Genomic DNA, 23,205 nt, shown 5'->3' on the forward strand with positions numbered 1-23,205 from the left:
TACAAAGAAGAGGGATTGTGTGGACTGAAGAACACGAGTAGGGTCGATCTTCCTCTACGGTTGCCATCCTTTTTTTTAAAAATTTGGAGGTACTTCTTTAGTTAGATTATAATTTGTCAAATTTTTTATTCCGATTTCATTAGGTTGTTTAATGGCCAGTAAGGGACTGTTTGGCAACTGGCCAAATAGTGAAAATTTTTGTTTTTTTGTTCCTAGAATCAGTTTTGGAATATAAATCTGTTTGTTAAATTTTTAGATTCTGGACACAATTTTTTGTAAATTTGTGCCCAGAATCAGTTTTGGAGCAGAATCAAGAATAAAAAAAAAGTAGCTTCTTGATTCTGGGAACAAAAATGAAAATCAATTTTTTTTCTTCTTCTTTTTCTTAGTTTTTAATGTAGCTTCTAATGTCTGGCGTGAGGGCCACCCTCGCCATATCTGACGAGATTAAAATATTTTAATAAAAAAAAATTTATAAAAAAAATATTTTACCGGCCTTGGCCAAAAAAAAGAAAAATATATTTTTAATATAAAAAAAATTTACCAGCCATGGCCAAAAATAATAAAAAAATTATTTTTAATGAAATATTATTAATAAAGAAAATTTTTACCGGCCATGGCCAAGAAGGAGGAGAAGAAAAAAAGAAAAGAAAAAAAAAGAAAAAAGAAAGAAATATTAAAATATTATTAATAAAAAGAAATTTTATGCCGTTACCAAACGCATTTCTGTTCTTTTACTATTTCAAGAATAGAAATTTTGGGCCGTTACCAAACTCCTTCAAATACTCAGAATCAGTTCCCGAGCACAGAATAAAAAAGAATAATTTATGAGCAGAATCAGTTCCCGGGCACAGAATCATTGCCATGCGCACCCTAAAAGTGATAAATCTTTCTTGGTTCTCAACAATTTGCCCTTCTAATTTCTAGACAATTGCATTATTCATAGAAGTATAAATCAAAAGGCTATCAAAGATTCAAGCATGAAAAGGGTATCCAACAATAGGTAGATGGGGCTATTGAGTTAAGTAAATCATGTTAAATGTTGTGTAATTTTCTACAGTTGGTTACTCTAGATCAACCCCCAAATAAAATATTGATAAAATTATGGGAAAAATTCGTACTTTTGAAGTGATCAGTAAACGTTGTTAAATGAACTCAAATAAAAGTGACATTTCTATATAAGAGTTAGCAACTTTATAAGTTGGTTAGCTACTCAAAAAACTGTCGGTAAATTATTTCTAATATATTGTAATTTGAAAATTTTCGGGAAAAGGACATTATAAGTGCCGTAACTTTCGTACAGCGTTCGCTTGAATGCCATAACTTTTTTTTCGATCACTTGAATATCATAACTTTGAAAATAATGCTCAGTTCAGTGTCATAACTTTCAATTGATCACTTGAGTGTCATAAATTTTTAAAAACGTTCACCCAAGTGTCAAAAAATCCGACGTGGCATGGCATTTGTGTTGAACATTTTTAGAAAGTTATGGCACTCAAGATGATCACTTGAAAAGTTATATGACATTCAAGTGATCGAAAAAAAAAATTATGACACTCAAGTGAACGTCATACATAAATTATGGTACTTGAGTGATCGAAAAAAACACTTATGGCACTCAAGTGAGCACCGTACAAAAGTTATGGCACTTATGATGTCCTTTTCCCAAAATTTTCAATATATATCGGCAATTGACTCAAATGAGAGCCAATAATTTCATAGAATAGCTTAAACTCTACCAATAATATTGTTGGAATGGTCAATAATTTTCAAAATTGTTGGCGATTTCGTATAAGATGGGTCACTACTTTAATCCGTTGGTAAGCTCTTCAAATAACTGTTGATAAAGCATTGGAACAATTGGTACTTTTGAAAAAACGTAATAAAAGTTAAGGTTAATATCATGAAAAATCCCAAATTGATATATAAATGATAAATTTATTCCAAACTAATTTTTTGACCACAAAAAATCCCAAATTAGTACACTTGTGACAAATTTACCTTAAACTAATTTTTTTACCACAAAAAATTCCAAACCGGTACATTTGTGATAAATTTACCATATGTTAAATTGGATTAATATCACGAAAACCACAAACTGGTACACCTGTAACAAACAGAGGGTAAGAAATTTGATGGTAAAATTTAACGGAAACTAACATAGGGTAAAATTGTCACATGTATACTAGTTTTGGATTTTTGGTGGTCAAAAAATTAATTTATGGTAAATTTATTACAAGTGTACTATTTTGAGGTTTTTCGTGGCATTGACCCTAAAAGTTAGTACGTGGACTCATAAAGGGTTGACAATTTCATACAAGATTTGATGCCTGAAGTGCCCTCATTTTCTCAAATAATAGTCTAAAATGGATATTGTTTCAAATAAGAAATGTAGTGATTATGTCAGTTTCAAAGACGAGCTTGACTTTCCGGCTGGTCAAGGGCTTCTTCGTCCTTTTCCTTTTTTTTTTCTTTTTTCCTTTTATTGGCCGTTTCTTTCTTCTTTGCCGGTGGCCGGTCTCAAGCAATGGCCGCCCACCGGTGATGCTCGGAGAGGGCCACCCTTGCCCAGTGGTCGGCGAGGGCCCGGTGACCCTCTCCAGAAAGAAAAAAAAAAGAAATGAGAAAAAAATAAAAAGAAATTTAAAATTAAAATTATGTTTGGACAAAAATGACCTTGACCGACCAAAATATTTAGCCGATTGACGACCGGCGAGGTCAAGCCCTTATTTGAAATTGTCATAGTCACTTCAGGTCATTATTTGAGACTGACATGGGCATTTCAAGGTCTTATGTGACACAAGATCCACTTCATGCCCTTATTTGAGAAAACGAGAGCACTTCAGGTGCTTATTTGAAATTTTCCCAAGATTTAGTGACCTTATCACAGTTTGGAAATTTGACCTATATGAATATCTATTGGTAATTATTAGAACAGTTTGGAAATTTGAAACAATCAAATAAACGTGGGCATTTAGCTCAATCAAGGATTGATAATTTTATATAAGAGTTGGTAATTTAAGCTCACATGTTGGTAAATTATTAGAAATGTTTGTAATCTTGAAATGAGTTGATAATATCTTATAAAAAGTTGGTAACATGTGTAAGAGCTAGTACTTCTCAAACAATCCAAATGAACATTGGTCTTGGAAAAAAATGGGAAAAAGAAAAGAACATGAAACACTGGTGACATAAGAATTGGTAATTCTACATAAGAGCTAGTAAATTTGACAACTTGGTGCTCCTAAGTTCCAAAAATAAGCCTTCGTAGATTGTCTTTTGCGACTCAAATGTGAGTTCATATAATTAAAATTAATTGCTAATCAAATCAAAGATAAATTGGTAAATCACTCAAATTACAGTCGGTAATTTTGTATAAAAGTGAGTAATTTTAGCACTTTGATAAGCTCTAAAAATAAACCACGGTAAATTATGACAACAATCATTAAATTTAATACGTTGGTAAAATACAAAAAATAAATGTTAAGTAGATAATTAAAATGGTGGTAAGATGTACTTTTCAAAACCTATTGGTGACATACGAGTTCCTGAATAAATAAAGGTGCATATGGTAACATTTCTATTCCCGGAAATAATTGATATTCAGAAATAGTTTATTCTATATCTATTTCCCGGACGAATTTCTGAACAAAAGAACGCGTTTGGTAACCACACAAAATTTCTATTTATGGAATAGAAAATGTACAGAAATGCATTTGGTACGACCCTAAAAATTTATATCCTCAATTTTTTTCATTTAATTATAAAAATGTCAGTAAAGACTTAACAGTTCATGTTTAGATAAAACTGAACATTTGTAAGGACTTAACTAATCAAGATATTCTAAGATGACCTTAGAAAATCCAACGTAATAGTTAGTCAAAGATGGATGGTTGGAAATGGCAGCAAATAGTTCCACTAGTTTATAACTCACAATATGAAGATGTTGACGATAAATCTTTGGGCATTACAATAAACAGGTGCATAGACCTTTTGAGCTTTAGGGTGTAAGGTGTAGGGTTTAGGATTTAAGGTGCAGGGTTTAGGGTTTAAGGTGTAACGTTTAGGGTCTAGGGTATAGGGTTTAAGATCTAGGGTCTAGAGTGTCGGGTTTAAGATTTTAGGGTGTAGGGTTTAAGGTTTTAGGGTTTAGATTATGCTAAGCTTGTTTCTAAAATGACATTGTTTCTCTTTTTGTTCTTGAGAACAAAAAAATATATTTTTTTTAACTTCTTGTTTTTGTTCCAAATTTATTTCCTGGCCACTGATCTATTCCGAAGAATAGAAAAATTAACTTACACAAATAAATTTCTATTCTTTCTTTTTGTTCCGGGGAACAAAAGAACATAAAAACAAAAATATTACCAAACATTAGGGTGTCAGAACCGAACCGAAAAATCGAACCGAGATACGAACCGAACCGAACCGAACCAAAAATTTTGTGCATTTCGGTTCGATTCGATTTTCGGCTCGGATACTAAAAAAAAACCATTCTTTTTCTTTCAGTTCGGTTTATTTCGGTTCGGTTCGGATCGAACCGAACTGAAAATACACCCTTTGCTTTTTACCTTAAAAGGCTTTTCAGACCGGTGCTACTTCTCTGGCTCTTCGTCTTCCTCAGCCTTACTTCCCAGATCTTCCGGCCCCGTTCCGTCAAGAAGAGCTGGGACACTATCAACCTCATCCTCGTCCTCTTCGCCATCATCTGCGGGTTCCTCAGCAGATCCAACCACGGCGGAGACGCGGGATCGTCGGGCTCGTACCTGAGGTCGGACTCGCGGAAGTCGTCGTCGTCGTCGAACCCGGCGACGCCGTACAAGTGGTACGACAGCTACGACCGTCGGAGCTCCGATTGGGGCGAATATGAGTTCTCCTCGAGTTCGTCTAGGAGGATGAGAAACAGCTGCTCGTACCCGGATCTGAGGGACGCTTGATTTACCTTCGTGTCTCTTCTTCCCTCTGCTTCACCAAAGGGATGCGGAGGTGGAGGGGCTGAGGGAGTGGGTTAGGCGAGCTGGTGGATGGCCTCGAAATGGAGAGGGCGGCTTTGAGCGACGAAAACCTTTGTACGCTCAGTAGACACACTCAGCAGCTCCTTCCTATACGCTAAGTCCATCGACACATCCCTCTCGTCGACCCAAACCCTGAATCCCCTTAATATCATCCTCACGACGTAACAATCCTCGAACGTCCTCCGAACTGGTGAAATACACCACAATCCTATCCTCCTTGCCCGGCAACCTAAACGAGCAGCCGTGATCGTACCCACAATCGACCGACTTCGCGGGTTTCAGCTTGGAAGGGGCATGAGCAACCACTACGGTTTGGGCCTCATCAGCGCCCCGAGATGGGGACTTGGCGGATTCGAACAAGCTGCAGAGCCTCTGGACCTTACCTTTGATGGAATCGCCGGTGGTCATGAACGATTCGAACGAGCTGTAGATGCACGGAACCAGCTCACTCGAAAGAGGGCTTACCGCCACAGGGCTTTTCCGCGGGCTTCGCACACATGGTGACCGATCGGTTGAACGGAGGCAATCTCCGCTTCCGTTCAGAACGAGAAGTTGAAGTTGCAGAATGAGAAGTTGGTCAGGGAGAAAGAGGAAGGGGAAAGAGCGAGCGATCCAGGCGGCGATGAATAAAAAGCAAAAAAAAAAAAGAAAAGAAGGAACCGAAAACTGATCCGAACCAAACCGAATTAAACCGAACCAAATTGATTTTTCGGTTTGGTTCCAATTCGGTTCGAGGGGGTTTTGGTTCGGATCAAGAGGGCACCCTTAATGGTTCGGTTCGGTTCGATTTTTCAAGAAAACCGAACCGAAAAACCGAACCGTTTACACCCCTACCAAACATGCCCTCACTTGCCAGTGACAACTCATTTGTTACCAAGGGGATGTGACAGTTAGCAACGCTTTCAAGGAACTCAATCAGCAGAGCAAGAGGAAGCAGCCAGATGCCAAAAAACTCTTATCCACAGAGAACCTGCGTAAGCGAACATCCATATACAGACCAAGTCTTCGAACATGGAGGCCTAAACATGAATTAGCAACAACTGAAACAAAATACATTTCCTAGATTTGCACGATACATCAGTCAGCAATTTTCTGGTACAAAGGAACATGAGATACAGACCCCTTGTCTGATCAATTCACCTGCGAAGGTTGGCCTGTAAATCAAGCACTTCTCTGAAATACGCGTCAAAATACAACTTGATAGCATCAGTATCCCAATGAACTTTACTCCACCAAAGTTTGTCGCCTCTAATCTGCTTTATCGAGTTGCCATTCATGGTCCTGAATGGCAACATCTTAAGTGAAGGACAACGCACAACTTCAAGTTGCTCGAGACTCTGCCACGACTCTCCTCTCCTACAGAGGCATTGTAATTGGGGTAGCCCGCTCAAACGTGCCGCCCGCAGGTTAGGAACAGCAGCATATTCTTTCCCGCTTCCTGGGACGTGTTGGAAGAGTTCATTTAGATGGACACAAGCCTCTACCTTGATTTTGCTCAATTTGGGCAGGCTTGTGATCCGACCCCCCAAGTAGAAAAGATTCTCCAATTCGTCGCATCCAGTTACCACCAAAGCTTCCAATCTAGGAAAGCTCAATCCCAAGCGATCAGCTAATACTGATATGCTCTTTATCTTCCCAATGTTATCAAAATACAGCTCTTCCAAATTCGGTAGTAGGTCGAACTGAGCATTGCTTCCTTCGTTCAGCATGGCATCTTTGAGAGTCAATGTCTTCATATTAGTAAAACAATCCACTCGGTTTATGACGACATTTTCCAGAATCACGTGAAGATTGCAACGATTATAAAAGGCTAGAGAAGTTGCGTGAGAAATGAACCATTCTATACTGTCTCCTGAGAGGTCTTTTTCCAATGGTCTTGGTATATCGTGCACTAAATTCGTCAGACCCATTGAGCAGCGAAACGTTTTCAGCCTTTCGATCCAATAAACACTGCATTCTTCAAACGCCTTCACCGTATCATGCAAGCATAGATATAGGACGGATAACCTTTGCAAAGACTGTAAATCCTCCAGGGTCGCCCTTTGCTCCATGTGGCGCTCTTGAAAGTAAATCTCGAAGTAGGACAGCGGAGGTCTTTGCTTGATGAGCCAGCGGTAACCACTTTCCGTCATGTCTAAGAATTCCAAGGAATTCAGCTTAGAAACTGTTTCTGCTAGAACGAATTCCAAGTTGAGCGTGTATGATAGATCTAACTTCCTTAGGTTTGTTAGTTGATCCATCCCTTCTGGCAATTGCTTGATACTTGTGTCATGGAGATCAAGTATACTGAGTTTGGTAAGACTTCCCAACGGAGGCAATTCTTCAAGATGGTTGCAACTCCTCAGAAGCAGAGCGCGAAGATCTTGTAGATGGAGGAGAGAAACGGGTAATGACCTTATTTGGGTTCCTCCCAAATTCATTATTTTCAAAGCACTGAATCCTCGCAGAAAGTTCTCTGGAATATTTTGTAGGAAGTTGTATTGAAGGAAAATAGATCTCATTTTAGAACATTCTATTTCCTGATCAGGCAACGCCTCTATGTTACTCCTCGTAAAGGAAAACCTTTCCAGATTTCTTTGCAACTTGACCTCTGAAAGTCTAATCATTCCGGCGTTAGCTCGAATGAGAAACTTGGATTCTGGACCTGCGCATGTTGCGATCCATATCGCAACATCACGAACCACGCCGTGCATCTTTACGCTATTATCTGAATCGCCAGTCTCCAATAAACACGAGTCTTTCAAACTCTCAATCAAGGCGGTTCCCTTGTTTAATGCGGTATGATAGTTAAGTTGATCGTCGATCAGACCTTCGGCCCACCAGCATTCCACAAGTTCGCTTATCAGAATGGAGTAGTCATCCGGATACAGGCAACAATACAGAAAACAAGATTTGAGTTGTTCATTCTGCAGCGAGTCATAGCTCAACTTCAGTGAGCTATACAAGTTGGGCTCTATATCGTGAATAGAAGGTCTTGGCCTTCTCAACTCATCTATAGCATCCTCCCACAGGCCAACCTGCGTCTTCCGTCTCATCGCTGAACCCACTGTTATGAGAGCCAGTGGCAGCTTTCCACATCCTTTGCAGACAGTTCCCGCTAACGGTTTAATACTCTGCGAATCAGCTACTTCTCCGGCATGTTCCTTAAATAATTCCCATGCTTCTTCATCCGTCAAGACTTCTACCTTAACTTCAACATCGGTCATCATTGCTCGACAAACATGAAAAGAACGCGACGTCAGTAGAATCTTAGACCCCAAATGGTTTTCGGGTCGTGGGATACCAACAAGATCCAAGTTGATGGCTTCCCATACATCATCAAGAATGAGAAGAAAGTTTTCCCTTCTAAGCCTTTCCAAAAGTTGTATAGCTGTCCTTTCCATGGTTTCCTCCTCCTTCAAGTTCAACCGATTGGCTATTTTGTTCTGCAGATTCTTCAGATTCAGCTCTTGGGATGAGGTAGTTTTCGAAACAGTTGCCCAGATAACCAAGCTGAAAGGTTGCCGTGATGACAAAGTGCTGCTGAGCTTGTTGTTTAGGTTCTTCACCAGGTAGCTCTTGCCTACTCCTCCCATTCCCCATATTCCAATTCGCCGTACTTTATCATCGTGTAATGATTTTAGAATACGAGCCATTGTTTGCGATGCGGTCGTGTGGTCTCTAATCGAAGGGCAGGGAATATGCTCCGCCACTTTTATGTGAGAATCAGTGGCATCTCCAATTGTTTCTCCATGCCAGCAACTCCTCATCTTGGCACTGATTGAACGATAAACAAATTTTCCACCTTCTACGACGAGTGAAGACACAAGCGAAGCGACAATTTCCATATCGCAGAAATGGCCTAAACATGTAAAAAGGATCGACTGCAAGTGCTAGAAACTCTCGGATCGCATTGCAGAAAGAACGAAGGGATAAAAAGAGTCATACTCTGCACAGATTCAACTTAAGATAAATTGATTCTATAGTACGAAGTAAATAATCAAGATGGATCACGCCATCAGAACTGGTGCCCCACTCCAAAAATAGTGTCACACCCCAAAAACTATCAAAACCGGGGATGACACGGCCGTCCTTTCGTCCGAAGACGCAGCCTGAATCCACAACCAAAGAACAAACTTCCAAAAGTCCCCACGACATCGATATCACTCTATTGGCTACTAACAAAGGAACCTGAAAAGATTGGGGAAAGAGAGGAGTGAGCAACCACAGCTCAGTAAGTAGTGTGTATCCCTTCTAAGCAGATCGAGCAGCATATAACAATGCTGGAAGCTCATACTTCAATCCAAAGATATTATATATATATATATATATATATATATATCAAATCAAATACGAGTTGGTTTATTTCAACAAGACTTTATACAATTCAGAAAATACTCATTTAAATCACCATCACATAATAAACAGCAATGGTCAAGTCCATTGATTAATCTCTATTAAAAACCATGTCAATTGTCCATTCTATTGACCAATCTCAAATCACACATCAATGGTCTATTCCATTGATAAATCTCATATCACATCACACGTCGATGGTTCATTCCATCAGCCAATCTATTGCTCAATATACTACCATGGTCACGACACAACGCCTTGTGACAAGGCGACCGAGATTCCCCTAGGAAAGCTCTCCACCTACAAAGCCGGTGGCTCGGCCCAGAATGATATCCTAAACCGGTATGCATACCCGAAACCCTTACCCGGGTTCACAGTCATATTGATTATCAAACAATCATCCTCAAATATTAGAAATCTAATCCATAATACATTGTACAAACCAAACAAATAACTTTCTCGCAACACGGCTCATCCGCCAGAAATACATTTCGTAAAGCATTTCTTGAATCATTTCCGCACCCATTTCATAAACTAGTTCGCAACATAACATGTATATATCCGTTTGCAATATATTTTTTAAAACCATTCTCAAATTACCAAAGAGTAGTAAATGTTCGATCTAGGCTTTTATGCAACAAACATGCTTTAATAATTCATACGATACTCAAATCTTTATTACTTTCAAAACATGAGTTTATAAACTCAAAGTAGAGATAGCACCACTCACCTGAAAATGCCTACGGTGAAACAACAAAGATTACTCGAACCGTCGAACTCGCAATCCTATCAAATAAGCGAGAAACAATGTTAAAATCGAGTAAAACGCTACCTCAACTGCAACTCAGTTAAACTAGGCTTAGATGTTAAGGTAACGACTAAAAGGCGGTCACAAATTGCTCATTCAAAGCGATTACTCAAAACCATCCGCAACGCGGAACTTAAACGCGAAACTTGATCGGGCCATAACTTCCTCCTCCACCGAACCCATTTCAAGCGAGCTTATAGTCAAAAGAAAACCCATTCAGAGAATTACAAGACCCCCGACTTGGCCGACCCAAAATCGGGCCAAAAAGCAACGAAAATTGGCGTGGAAAGCTTCTATCGCGTACTGTTCACCACACGCGCTCAACTTCAAAAATTCTTTTCGGGCAAACCATAAATTCAAATCGAGTTTCGTAAAATCCCATGACTCCACGAGACCCCAAACTACCAATTCTATATATATACGTAGCTCAACGACTCAAAAATCGGTCTACGCGGCTTTATTTTCACAAAACTCCGAAATTATGCCACAAATCCAAAAAATACTCCGAATGAACGAACGAGAGCCGCGAGTACTTACCGGGCATTGCAATACGAAGTCGAATTGGCTTGGCGAGGCCCCGTGGCGCAAAACCCTCTTCTCTTTTCCCTTTTTCCTTCGTTTCCTCTCTTCGTTTCCTCTTTTTCCTTCGTTTCCTCTCTTCCCGTGAGAGCTCTCGATCTTCCTTCTCTTCGTTTTTTAAGGAGCTGAACGAGCCCCGAGATGAGCAACATAAGACCATTGAAGTTTAGTCCTCCTGCCGATTGATATTCTTGAGAAGCATCGGTGGCAAGTGCTGGTAAAGCTCGCGGAAGAGATGGTGATGGAAACATATAAGTCCAAACACGGTTTCTTCTGGTCAGCGTCACGACTCGCAGTCAACTGAATGCAAAAGGCTGAAGAGAAAATTCGCGGAAAGCATGAAACATGAAGACTGAGTATGGAAAGAATTGTTCGGTTTCTGGACCTAATATCCTAAAAAATCTCTAATTTTAGTTATTGTTTCAATTCTACCTTTTGTCGTATAAAAAACCTCCAATTTTAGATCATGTCCAAATTTTATCCAAAACTTTTTTTGTCTCATAAAAAATCCTAAACTTTTTTTATTTCGTAAAAAACGCTCAACTTTATATCCAGTCTCAATTCTGCCCAAATTGTCACATTAGTTTTAGGTCCAATTTCAATTTCACTCTAATTATTTTTGTCTCATATCACCAATTTTACTTAAGTTCCAAATCTCCTTTCCATTAACCCTTCGTCAAAATCGCCCTCAGTGATTTTGCACTCATTAATCTCTTATGCTTGGGAATGTCCCATCTCTCGTGCGCTCGATACGCTTGAACAACTCGTGCTTGGGAGTTTTCCATCTCTTGGTTGTCAACGAGAGATTTTTTATGGAGGGTTTATGGGGGCAAATTTGTGACTCAAGTAAAAATTTGTGGTTTTTTATGAGATTGGAAAAATTTTGGAGTAAAATTGGGACTTGACAGTAAAATTGGGATTAAGACCTAAAGTTGGGGGTTTTTCTTAGGACAAAAAAACTTTTGGGGAAGAATTGGGATATGACACAAAGTAAAAAGGTTTATGGTAGAATTAAGATTGATCCTAAAGTTGGAGGTTTTTTACGAGACAAATGGTAAAATCGGAACAAAAACTAAAGTTTGAGATTTTTTGGAGTATTAGGCATCGGTTCCTGTACAATGTTGTTTTAATTTTTCATTTTTATCACAGAGAAGAACCAAAACATTCTGCATGATTCTGAACATATTTTTTCTTCCGTTTTTTCATCAGGCGAGAAGCAAGTTCTCATTTCAACGCCTACCCGTGTTTTTGTATAAAACGAGATTTCTTTTCACGTTTAATCTACTGTTATGGGAAGTGAAGAATGGATTTCTTTTTACCGTAAAAAAAATATCCACGTTTTTTACCGTCCACCTTAATCGAAAGAGACCGACCAAGACAGGCAGGGGTAATATTGTTACCAATGAAGTCGTGTGGTCTCTCATTGAAGGGCCGGGAATATGCTCAGCCAACCTTTATGGGAGGATCAGTGGCATCTCCAATCGTTTCGCCATGCCAGCCCTCCTTCTCATCTTGGAAGGGGATCGAAGGACAAATGAAGGGTTAATACCACGAAAATTCTTAAATTAGAATACTTATCACAAATTTATTTCGAATTAATTTTTTAACCATCAAAAATTTCAAATTAGTATACTTGTGATAAATTTACCCCAAACTAATTTTTTGACCACAAAAAATCTCAAATTTGTACTCTTGTGACAAATTTACCGTCCGTTTAGTTTCCGTTAAATTAGATTAATTTTTCATTTTTATCAATTTTGTACACTTGTGACAAACAGAGGGTAAAACCCCAAACCGGTACACCCGTCAACTGTCACATGTCATTCAACTAAGTAATTTGACAGTAAAATTTAATGAAAACTAACGAAGGTAAATTTGTCACGGGTGTACCGGTTTGGGGTTTTTGGTGGTCGAAAAATTAGTTTTGGATAAATTTGTAACAAGTGCATCAATTGGGGGTTTTTTTGTGGTATTAACCCAAAAACAAATTTCCCACCTTCTACAACAAGTGAAGAGACGAGCGGAACAACGATTTACATATCGGAGACGATCTATGTAGGTCAACGCGATCGAGAAAGACGGGCTAAAATTCTAACAAGGATCAATTGCAAGTTGCTAGAAGCTCTTGGATTGGATTGCTTTGCACAAATTCAGCTCGAGACAGATCGATTCCATGGTCCAAAGTAAGTAATGGATGATGGAACACGAGAAACAGAAATGGTGCCCGCCTCCAAAAAGAGAGATGAGCAACGTAAGATCAAAGAAGTTCAGACCTGTTAAACAGACATTAAAGAGCCCATCGGTCGATACTCCTGAGAAGCATCGGTAGCAAGTGCCGGGGAAGCTCGCGGAAGAGATGGTGGAGGAAAAGTACTGACTCGCTGTTTTTTTTTTTATCAGCATCACGACTTAAAATTGACTATCATGCAAAAGGCCGTGAGGGAAAATTTGCAGAAGAGAAAATAGCAGAAATGATCGCTGAACCTTGATTCAATATGTAATGTGATTTCTGAACTTTTAATTTATTCAATATAGTCCCTAAATTTTAGCCAAATGTGCAATGTGATCCCAAAACTTACAATTTATTCAATATAGTCACTGAATTTTTTGTACATATTTAATTTAGTTCATAAACTATGTGAAAGACAATATCGAATATTTTCATATAGTTTAGGGACTAAGTTGAACATGTATCAAAAGTTCATGGACTATATTAAACAAATTGAAAGTTTATGGACCACACTGTACATTGGGTTACAGTTTAATGATCACATCGAACAAATTCAAAATTCAAGGACTGCATTATACATTGGGCCAAAATTCATGGACCATTTGTGTCATTTTCCTCGCAGAAAGCATGGATGGTGATAATTTTTTTTTTTTGCAAGAATGAATGGTGATGAAGTTAACAATGGGCCCCACCTTTATTGTCAGCACCACTTTTTTTTACATAAAATAATAAGTCAGCACTACCTTTTGAACTAAACAATTGTCCGAAAAGTGCTAAATTTATCATGCGATGGCTAATTCAATAGTAAATTTTTTAATTTAGTCCATCTAATCCTAAACCTTTCAGCGATTTTTCAATATAGCCCTTCCATCTAATTTTGACCGAAAATTGCTAACGTGGCAGCCTTGTTAATGCCAGTCATTCAGTGTTGATGTGGACAATTTTTGCTCTTTTTTTATTTTCTGAATTTTTTTCCTTTTTTTCTTATTTTCCTATTTCCCTTCTTCTATCGCTGATGCTTCAATGATCGTTCGCGTAAGTCACTAACCACAGGCAAGGGCTGCGACACCCCCTCCTGTGGCTTATAACCTACATTGGCCATCGCTGAGGCCCGGCAACCAACGAAGGGAAATAGGAAAATAAGAAAACAAAAAGAAAAGGATAGGAAAAATAAGAAAAGTTTAAAAAATATTTGCAAAAATCGTTCATGTCACAGCGCTAGCTATATCATGTAAGTCAGTCAATATCCACGTCAGCGATTTGAATGACTACATTGGTAAATCACCAAAATGTTTGGGACTAGATCAGCCAAATTGAAAAGTTAAAAACTGAATTAGCTACCATACAATAGGTGTAGGGCTTTTTGGACAATTATCCCCTTTTGAATAATTTTTTTTTGTTTTTAATTTCCAGAACCGCCAACTTTTCTAAAAACTTAAATTGTTAAATGAAAACGTGATTTAATATTTAATATCCTAATACAGTATTTTATAAATTTTATAAAGTGATTGGTGGTAGAAAATGAAAATTTTCAGCGTTAACAAAAGTTTTAAATATAATTTGTTGTTCCGTTTTTTCATTTGGTAAGAAGCATGTTCTCATTTTAGCATCCACTCGTGTTTTTGTCTAAAATGAGATATCTTTTTTACTTTTAGTTTGCAGTTATGGAAAAAGTAAGTGGTTTTTTTTTTTTTACTTCAAACAGTATTTAACCATTTTGAATACTGTAAATGGAAAATTGGATGATTTCTTCTCTCTTTTTTTTTTTTTTTTTTTTGGATAGAGAATGATTTCTTTTATATCAAGCAAGTTACATCTCACGGCGGTACGTACTAACCTTTCTGAGCAAATGCTGGGGTCGAGGTGTTCTTCATCAAACATATCCTAGTACACGGCATGTACTGAGTTTTCAGCACCACAACAGTAGTGCGATGGTTCAATTTCGATTCGATTTAGACATGAAATTGGCAGTGTAGTTGACGGGCCATTTTGAATCTGCTCATGTGGTATGAGTTCGAATCCTCCGACTCATTCTTGTTTTGGACTTCTCTACAGCAAGGCACGGGGACTTCCTAGCACTCTTTTGAGATAAAACGATACAGTTTCTCCTCAAGATTGTTAAGAAAAATAGCATTTCAGAAAACCTCGAAATCGAACTAAACCCGATATGATTCTTAAAGCGAACTAATCGGATCGAATTATAGTCTAATCCAATTCGTTTTTTAATCCGAACTCTATTCCCTCACCAAAGGTCATTCCATCGCTTAGGACTAACACCTCCAGCTTAGCTAGGGCTCGACCTGTTCATTGGGCGGGCCGAGGCAGGGCCTGCTCGAGCTCGTACCTTTGGAGGCACAGCCCAGGACCAAACTTTTGGGCCCGGGCATGTGTCCAAGCCCGCCAAGTGAAGAACATGGGCGCGTCTCGCCCACCTACTAGGCTACCTTTTTATATTTGGTTTTTGGAATTTCAGCTTAAACAATGAATAAATCGTTTTATTAGCTACTTCATCCATGAGTTTTATACTATTTCTCCGTAATATATTGGAAATTTTGGCTCATTTTATCCTATTATTGTCCATTAATTGTATATATCAAGGTTGAATTATTAATAGAACATAATTGTGTATTTTTTTAAAATAAGCATATGGGCGGACCAGGCTCGTCCACTGACTAGAGTCATCCAATTGGCCTAAAAAATCCGGCCAAGCCAGCCCGTTTTATGAGTGGGCCTGGGCAAGCTTGTGGACCACCCTCCTTAGTTGACAAATTTATAGGGGTTCAGTATTCCAGTTGATCTACTCCGTTCTTTCAGCTCATACAGTGACATACAAGGTTAGGATCCATTTTATAATTCTCGAAATTTTACCGTTTGTAGAGATTGTTGCCTCTGCACAAAACTCAGTGGATGATTCTACAAGCACAAGTACCTTTCACAACACTACAAACCCCCGTCTTTCCAAATTACAAATATTCAACCCTCAACAGAATTAAAATCAGAAAACACTTAATTTTGCACAAGTGAAAGCTAGAAAACTGGATGCAACAGAGAGAGAATAGGAGTGTTTTCCGTTAATCTTCACAATCATCTTTGATTTGTTTAAACAGATTTCCAATTTTCAAAGTATCCTTTAGAAGCTATCTTAGAGTCAAAGGAGCCATTGGTTTGTCTTTCTTGACCATCAAACCTGCGTTCTGCACAACCAGACTCTCAAGCTGGGCATTTCTAGAAAAAGAGGCCTCTACTTCTGCAGTTTGTCTGACACTTTGATATGAATTATGGCAATTTTTTGACATTCTTCAAGCTGCTTTCTGTGGATTCCAAGGCTTGTAAATAGTTGTTACACATCGATTTGAATTAAAATCAAATTAATAACTAGGCTAGGTCTGTTTTCTAGAATTGTAGAGGCATGTGTGTTAACTATCTATACCTAGAAGGAGCTGCTTTTGCAAAGGATTCTTCCAGATTTTTCACGTTTCTAGTTGAATCGTCTGTTCACCTTCTACACAATGGTCCTTCCATGCATAATAACGTCCTCATGTTCTACAATATTGTTCACCTTGGACAAAGATCCTTTGAGCCTTAGGCACATTTCCCGTCTAATACCTTATTCTCCTTCTGTCGAAGTAGAACATCGATATGCCTTCGAATCAGAGTAACAATCTTCACGAGATTTTAGATAATCTCACCATAATAAGAGTGGATTGCTTTTGACTATCAAAGATGCAAATGGTGCATTTGTTTCGCAGAAAATGAATGATTTAAAAAACATAATTTTAAAAATAATATCTTGTATTGTTTACAAAAATAAATGAATGAAATTTTTTTTCATTGTTCACGCAAATAATTAACAAACATACCCTAACGGTAAAATGAGAAATTATCAACGCTAACAAATCTTCACCCAGGAGATCGCTAAGAGAAAGCCAAAGTCCGAGCCCATCAATGTCCTTTACTCAAAAGCTTAAAACAATAAGTTATGGGCCAATTATGATATATTAATTGCTCCACACCATATCAATTCTTCGATGCGGAAGTTCTCTAATCCAATTTACACATGCATCCTAACAGTGTGTCGCAATCACAGTGCTGTGGCAAGAGAAAAGAGTCTTAGCAGAGTCTCAAGCAGCTCAAAGTCACGCGATGTCGTTCACTCGAGAAGTTGCCATTCAGGACCATGAATGGCAACTCTAGAGGCGATACACATTGGTGGAGTGAAGTTCATTGGGACCCCGATGGCATCAAGATTGTATCTTCGACCGGAATTTCATTCACAGGCCGACCTTGGCAGATGAAGTGATCAAAGGAAGGTCACAGATGTTGTGTTCCTTTGTACCAGAAAATTTGGCAACTGGCTTATGTTGCAAACTCTGGAAATACGTTTGTGTTTCGGTTGGTGCAACCTCAAGGATTTGTGGCTTGATTTTAGGTCGAGAGACCATATTTCAAAGCAAGTGCTCCTTTCCTCGTCAAAGCGAAGTCCCCACGTCCGCAATCTACGGGGCGAGATTGTCATTGTTGCTTTTTTCTCACCTTGCAACCGCTTCCATTTCACCTTTCAACCGCACCAACTTCTTTACGAAGAGAGGAGCATCTTATGCATCGAGTGCTCTACAGTTGATTCACGGAGAAAAAGCTAGGAGCAGGTGTTGATCTTTGAGAAACAACGTTGGTCGACGTACAAGCCTTGTTTATTCATCCTCCTTCGTCTCCCTTTTGAAGGAGTTACATCTTTAGATGGCCCACATGATTCCACTACTAAAGCAAACGATGATCACAGTCGACACTGCACAGTGCTGGAGATCACCATCATAAGAAATCATGGCCATCATGAGAGAGAGAGAGAGAAAGAGAGAGAGAGAGAGAGAGAGAGAGAGAGAGAGAGAGAGAGAGAGAGAGATGTGGGACCTTACAAGACCGCAAGTCATGCCTTGATGGAAAATATTGCAGTCAGCTTCCTTTTAAGTGAACGTTCCTCTTCGCTTACTCCTTCCATGGGGACCCTTCAGCTCTCCAAGCGCTGTCCAATGGCCGAACTGATGAGACCCAAGTTCTTCTCGATCCTCCTCTTCTTCTGCGTTGCCCGTCTCGTCCACTTGGAGCACTGCGAGTCCACGCACTTCATAAACGACCTAGTGGAGGAAGAAGACAGCTCTTGGCCGGACGAAGAAGATGGAGTGGACATGGTCCAGACGAGGCATGATGCTCCGAAGCAGAGCTGCGACATGTCGACCGGGAAGTGGGTGGTGGACGAGTCGTACCCTCTCTACGATTCCAACTGCCCTTACCTCAGCACCGCCGTGACTTGCCAGAGAAACGGACGACCCGATTCGGATTACCAGAAGTGGAGGTGGAAGCCCCAGGCATGCTCACTGCCAAGGTATCATTAGCATCATCAAAATTTCCAACATTCTACTTTAATTTGGGCCAAGACTGAATTGGTAATTCTTAAATGATATAACTAGAGGCGGATGCAAGAAAATTTGGATGATCACTATGTATGTAAGACAAACGAGGATGGTTCTGATACTTTTGAAGACTTAAAAGATCCATTTTCCATACCTCTTCTCTTTCTGATAAAAGAAGAACAAAAACTAGGGAATATTATCACTTTGTTCTTGCTTCGCCTGAATGATATGAAGGCCTTTATAGTCCTTAAGTGTATTGTCTTTCAGGTTTGATGCGCTGAAATTTCTGGCAAAGATGAGAAAGAAGAGAATAATGCTGGTAGGCGATTCTATAATGAGGAATCAGTGGGAGTCACTTGTGTGCTTAGTGCAAGGCGTGATTCCAACTGGCCGGAAAACAGTATCGTACAATGGACCTTCCATGGCTTTTCATGCAATGGTGAGAGACCTTAACATTGAGAAGTTGAATTTTACCCGCTTTCCAAACTTCTTTTTGTGATAATATTAGTGCACGCAGTCAATCTTACATAAAAGAGTGAAAGCTATCGTGGAAAAATCATCAAGTCAGAAGGACCACGTACCAACTCATCTAAAGAAGCTCAAATTTGTTACTTGAACATTATGTGCTTTATAACTTTTATTGATCTATCGATGCTTAGAAAACTCGATGCCAATTGACTTTTTTCTTAATGCGCGTAATTAAGGAAATTTTTGGCAGGATTTTGAGGTGTCGATAGAATTTTCCTGGGCTCCGCTGCTGGTGGAACTGACCCAAGGACCTCAAAACAAGAGAATCTTGCACTTGGATTTGATTGAAGAGAATGCCAAGTATTGGAGGGGAGTTGACGTCCTTGTGTTTGATTCTGCTCACTGGTGGACTCACTCAGACAAATGGAGTTCGTAAGATGAATACCTTCCTCTTACCCTGTTTCTGTTTTAATCTTCCGAAGAATGAAAAGCAAATTCATTCCTCTTTCTTGACGACCATATCAGAAGCATCATTTTGTTGCCAATGTGACATTTATAGAGCCAAAAAATTTCATCCTGCTGATTTTAGAATGTGGAACCATCCAAAATTCAGGTGGGATTACTACATGGAGGGAAGATCCATGTTCAGGAACTTGAATCCAATGGTGGCTTATGAGAAAGGACTCACTACATGGGCCAAATGGGTGGACTTGAATCTGAATCCTCAGAGAACCAGAGTCATTTTCAGAAGCATGTCACCCAGGCACAACAGGTACTCGCACTTGCTTTTAAACTTTAAAATCACCTAATTGAAGACTCCAAAAAAGAAACCTATCTGTTTATTCGTATCCTAGTTCATAGTAGTAGAGCTCTGTCCTGAATCTGCCATCAAAGAAGACGAGGGGGAATTGCCTTTTGTAGACAGAGAGAGGCAGAGTTTAGATTTTGTTATAAAAGCATTGCGTGACCTTACAATGCAGTATATCTAGGGTACAATGTAATATTACCATTTTCTTTATAATGAGAACATCATTTTGACTTGTCTCCTTGTGTGGCTAGGGAAAATGGGTGGAAATGCTACAACCAGAAGCAACCTCTGGCATACTTCAGCCACCGGCATGTCCCTGAGCAGCTGGTCGTGCTACAGCAAGTGGTGAGGAAGATGAGATTCCCTGTGTATTTGCAGGACATAACGGCAATGTCTGCACTGAGGAGAGACGGGCATCCCTCGGTGTACAGAAGAGAGATGAACCAGCAGGAGAGGCAGAACCCGAGAGGCTTCTCGTCTGATTGCAGCCACTGGTGCCTCCCAGGAGTGCCCGATACTTGGAACGAGATGCTGAATGCTTTGCTCTAAGCATTGGAAATCTAGTGCAAGGATTTGAGTAGGAACTAGTTTTCAGGTTTGTAGAAGAACTGCTTCTACAGATGATGGCGCGTTTCTTTGTGTTTCGTCTTTGTAAATTTGTATGCGATGTTCATCGTTGACGGTTTTATCGGGTTTGTTATGCGATTGCTGCTCTGCGTCTGCTTTGTCATGCTCATCATCTTACAAGCAGATATTCGTGCCCAGTTGCACATGTCAGGTGAGGAGTGTCATAGGCCATGTCGAAATCTAGATCTGACCAAGCTTCTCTAACTTAGTATTTGAATGGCATCAGGTCTCATAAGATTAAACTACAGGGGCCCGGGGCGTGAATACTTGGTCAGTCCTTGAATATGACCTCAATCCAATTAAAAAAGTCGGGTATGCTAGAATTACGCAGACAAGTCTCCACCATCGTCATACACGAGATATCGAAATCTCTCTCCAAGTTTGAAAACTGTCATCTAGCATTTGGTTGTAATTCATCAGAATTGTAGGAAGAAGCCAACCACTCCTCTATGGATGAATCATAAAAGAAGCACAAATTAGGGATTAGGTGATCATCTTAGGAAAGTAGTTTGAATTGAAGCTATTACTTTCGCAATGTGCATGAGAGAAAGAGAGAGAGATGTCCATGGGAAAATGCTTTAGGGCATAGGATCCCCACTTTCAAGGTGACTAACTTTGACCACTAGAGATCAGAAGGAACATAACCAACGAAGCAGAAGAGATCACTCACTAATAGTGATCCATGTTCTTGTCATAATGCACATCATATTTTCTCACAGGTGAGACCGGGAATCAAGGGACGCGAGAGACGCGTGCGAAGGTTTGCCTTTTCAATTTAGTAAAGGCGACACGATGGCTTTGATAGGAGCAGATATGATGGCTTTTTTAGTACAGGCCCCTTCACATTCGGAGTAACAAATTGAGTTACACTCGGGCCTTTTTTCCCCCTACTCAATCATGTTGCCTCATCTTTAACCATACCAACCGGAAGAAAAAGTCTTAAAGAAGAAAAAGTTAAAAAGTCATTAAGGGTGGTGAACAGGCCATCGATCTGTACTGGTGATTGCGTTAGTTCCATATTGAGTGGAGGACGTGAAGGGAAATGGGTAAATCCAAGAACGAGCGACGAATTTTCATGTTCGGAACCCTCGATTCGATCACTTCAGTTTATTAGATAGATAATACTATGGTCCGATTGACCGATATGAGTAGAAAACATATAGTCATCATAATCTTAAATTCTTATACGAAGTTTGGAGAAAGGCACAGCCCCGATCCTATGTAGGTGGAGCGAACCTTCTCTTCAATTTAGCCATGTCCTTGGAGCTCAACCCGAAAGCCTTCTCCAAGAGATCGTCCCTAATCCCAGACCCGAAAATGGCGGATGGAACTCTCAGCAGTCCAGGGTTTTGGCTGTTGAAGCTCCCCAGAATAGTGGCAGGCTTATCTCCCACGTTCATTTGGAAGTGGACTAGACCTCTAGGGAAAACCATCACTTCACCTTTGTCTAGAACCCTGGCAAAAACCTTGTTCTGGGTGTCGACAAATCCTGAATAAACCCTTCCCTACAACACGAAAGCCACCTTGGTCGCTCTCGGATGAAGATGCGGGACGTTAATCCCATCTACATCAAAATCCGCTCTTACAAAGGACATACACAGCGTGTTTAGCCCCGGGAAGATGTTTGCATTCACTGACGTGGCCGATTATCCTGTTTGGCTGAACTTTCCAGGGAACTTTATCCCGGAAAACACGAAGTCTTCTACCGTGGCTAGCGACGAGTTCTTGCGTTGGGTGGCGGCCGTGGATTCTTCTCTGTCGGGTATACAGAAGTCTTGGGTAGGATCAGGGTCAGAACCCATTATGAGATGGATACGAAGGAATGCCAAGAACAAAATCTTAAATTTGGGGGACAATCTGTTTGCACCTCTTTAGGGGAGAAGCAAGAATTGCCATAAGCTAGGGGGATTCGAGTCTTTTCTTTTAGAACTAGTTATATGCTTTTTCTCCACAAGAATCGAGACATACGAAGTGCACGTTTGAGGATTTTCCACATCAGGACAAGGCACGGCGGGTTGTTTCCGGGTGATTCTGTCTTTTTCCTTTCAAAAAAAGATCTCTTCCCTTTGAAAATAAGGTAGTAGTTCGCTCGAACATGGCACCGACAGCGGCTCAGGCCCACTTTTGGCTGCTTTTCTGTGGCCACTTCATACAATACATCGAAGTGTTCTCGACTTAAACCATTTATTTGATGCTTGAAGTGTATATAAAAAGGCAAGATGATGAATGCTACTCTGTCATTTGTATAGCTCTCCAACTCCTACTAACAAAGTACATTCTCATCGATGTCGTTTCGTCTTAATCTGTCAACCACTCGTCACACGGATTGAGCTACACTGCAAATTATGCTGGAGTCCACTATGAAGAAAAACAAATACAGATGACTCTAGCATCTGCCTAGCGCGTACCCTTTTCGGAATAGAATAGTGAGTTTTGAAATCAAACAAATGGTCATTAGATAAGGCAACGCTGGTAGCAGGTATGATTGCTTATATGCAGTCACTGGCCACAAATCTTGCTTACATTATAACGTTCATCTGGCCAGGAGGTCATCGCACTTAGCAAAAGATGTACACAGTTTCATCCACCCGTAAATATCAGTAGACAAAACACTTCTAAGAAATGTGATAGATAGAACGAGTATATATAAGTCAGGTGATTTTTTTCCAAGTCACTATCTTATTAATCTAAAGGTTAATACCGCGAAAAATCCCAAACTAGTACACTTGATACATTTGTGATGATTTTACCCCGAGTTAGTTTCCGTTAGATTTTACCATCAAATTTCTTGAATTATATGACACGTGTCAGTTGACGGGCGTACCAGTTAGGATTATACCCTTATGTTTGTCATAGCCTCACGGGTGTGCTAATTTGTGTTTTTTCGTGGCATAATTCAATTTACTGTATGATAAATTTATCACAAATGT

At 39.7% G+C, this 23,205-nt stretch overlaps 2 protein-coding genes and 2 pseudogenes across 3 annotated transcripts; 1 reads left to right on the top strand and 3 right to left on the bottom strand.

The window, feature by feature from the left end:
• Window positions 1–5,005: 5,005 nt before the first annotated feature.
• Window positions 5,006–5,589, bottom strand: LOC130138609 (uncharacterized; annotated as a pseudogene).
• Window positions 5,590–6,048: 459 nt separating this feature from the next.
• LOC115674167 (disease resistance protein At4g27190-like) lies at window positions 6,049–9,144 on the bottom strand. Its single transcript, XM_056312931.1, has one exon. The coding sequence runs from the start codon at window positions 8,837–8,839 to the stop codon at window positions 6,149–6,151; it is 2,691 nt and encodes an 896-aa protein (XP_056168906.1). The 5' UTR covers window positions 8,840–9,144; the 3' UTR covers window positions 6,049–6,148.
• An 8,716-nt stretch (window positions 9,145–17,860) lies between these two features.
• Window positions 17,861–20,378, top strand: LOC115674178 (protein trichome birefringence-like 36). 2 transcript variants are annotated; one of them, XM_056312889.1, is made up of 5 exons: window positions 17,861–18,344; window positions 18,640–18,811; window positions 19,091–19,272; window positions 19,400–19,612; window positions 19,900–20,378. In XM_056312889.1, exons 1-5 carry the CDS (start codon window positions 17,899–17,901, stop codon window positions 20,195–20,197), a joined length of 1,311 nt encoding a protein of 436 aa, XP_056168864.1. In that variant the 5' UTR covers window positions 17,861–17,898; the 3' UTR covers window positions 20,198–20,378. The 2 variants fall into 2 exon arrangements, with proteins under 2 accessions (XP_056168864.1, XP_030452379.2); XM_030596519.2 differs by having other exon boundaries at window positions 17,867–18,344; window positions 19,454–19,612.
• Window positions 20,379–21,358: 980 nt separating this feature from the next.
• On the bottom strand, window positions 21,359–22,398 carry LOC115674193 (germin-like protein subfamily 3 member 2; annotated as a pseudogene).
• Window positions 22,399–23,205: the final 807 nt, after the last annotated feature.

This window comes from Syzygium oleosum, unplaced genomic scaffold, assembly GCF_021117445.2.
Source record: "Syzygium oleosum isolate NSW1041296 unplaced genomic scaffold, Sole_v2.1 Sole_v2.07, whole genome shotgun sequence".
NCBI lineage: Eukaryota > Viridiplantae > Streptophyta > Magnoliopsida > Myrtales > Myrtaceae > Syzygium > Syzygium oleosum.

Coding starts and splice junctions, on each gene's coding strand:
- LOC115674178 (XM_056312889.1), top strand. CDS start 17,899: ATGGAAAATATTGCAGTCAGCTTCCTTTTAAGTGAACGTTCCTCTTCG. Junction 18,345..18,639: donor CAGGCATGCTCACTGCCAAG/GTATCATTAGCA, acceptor ATTGTCTTTCAG/GTTTGATGCGCTGAAATTTC. Junction 19,273..19,399: donor CACTCAGACAAATGGAGTTC/GTAAGATGAATA, acceptor TGACATTTATAG/AGCCAAAAAATTTCATCCTG.
- LOC115674167 (XM_056312931.1), bottom strand. CDS start 8,839: ATGGAAATTGTCGCTTCGCTTGTGTCTTCACTCGTCGTAGAAGGTGGA.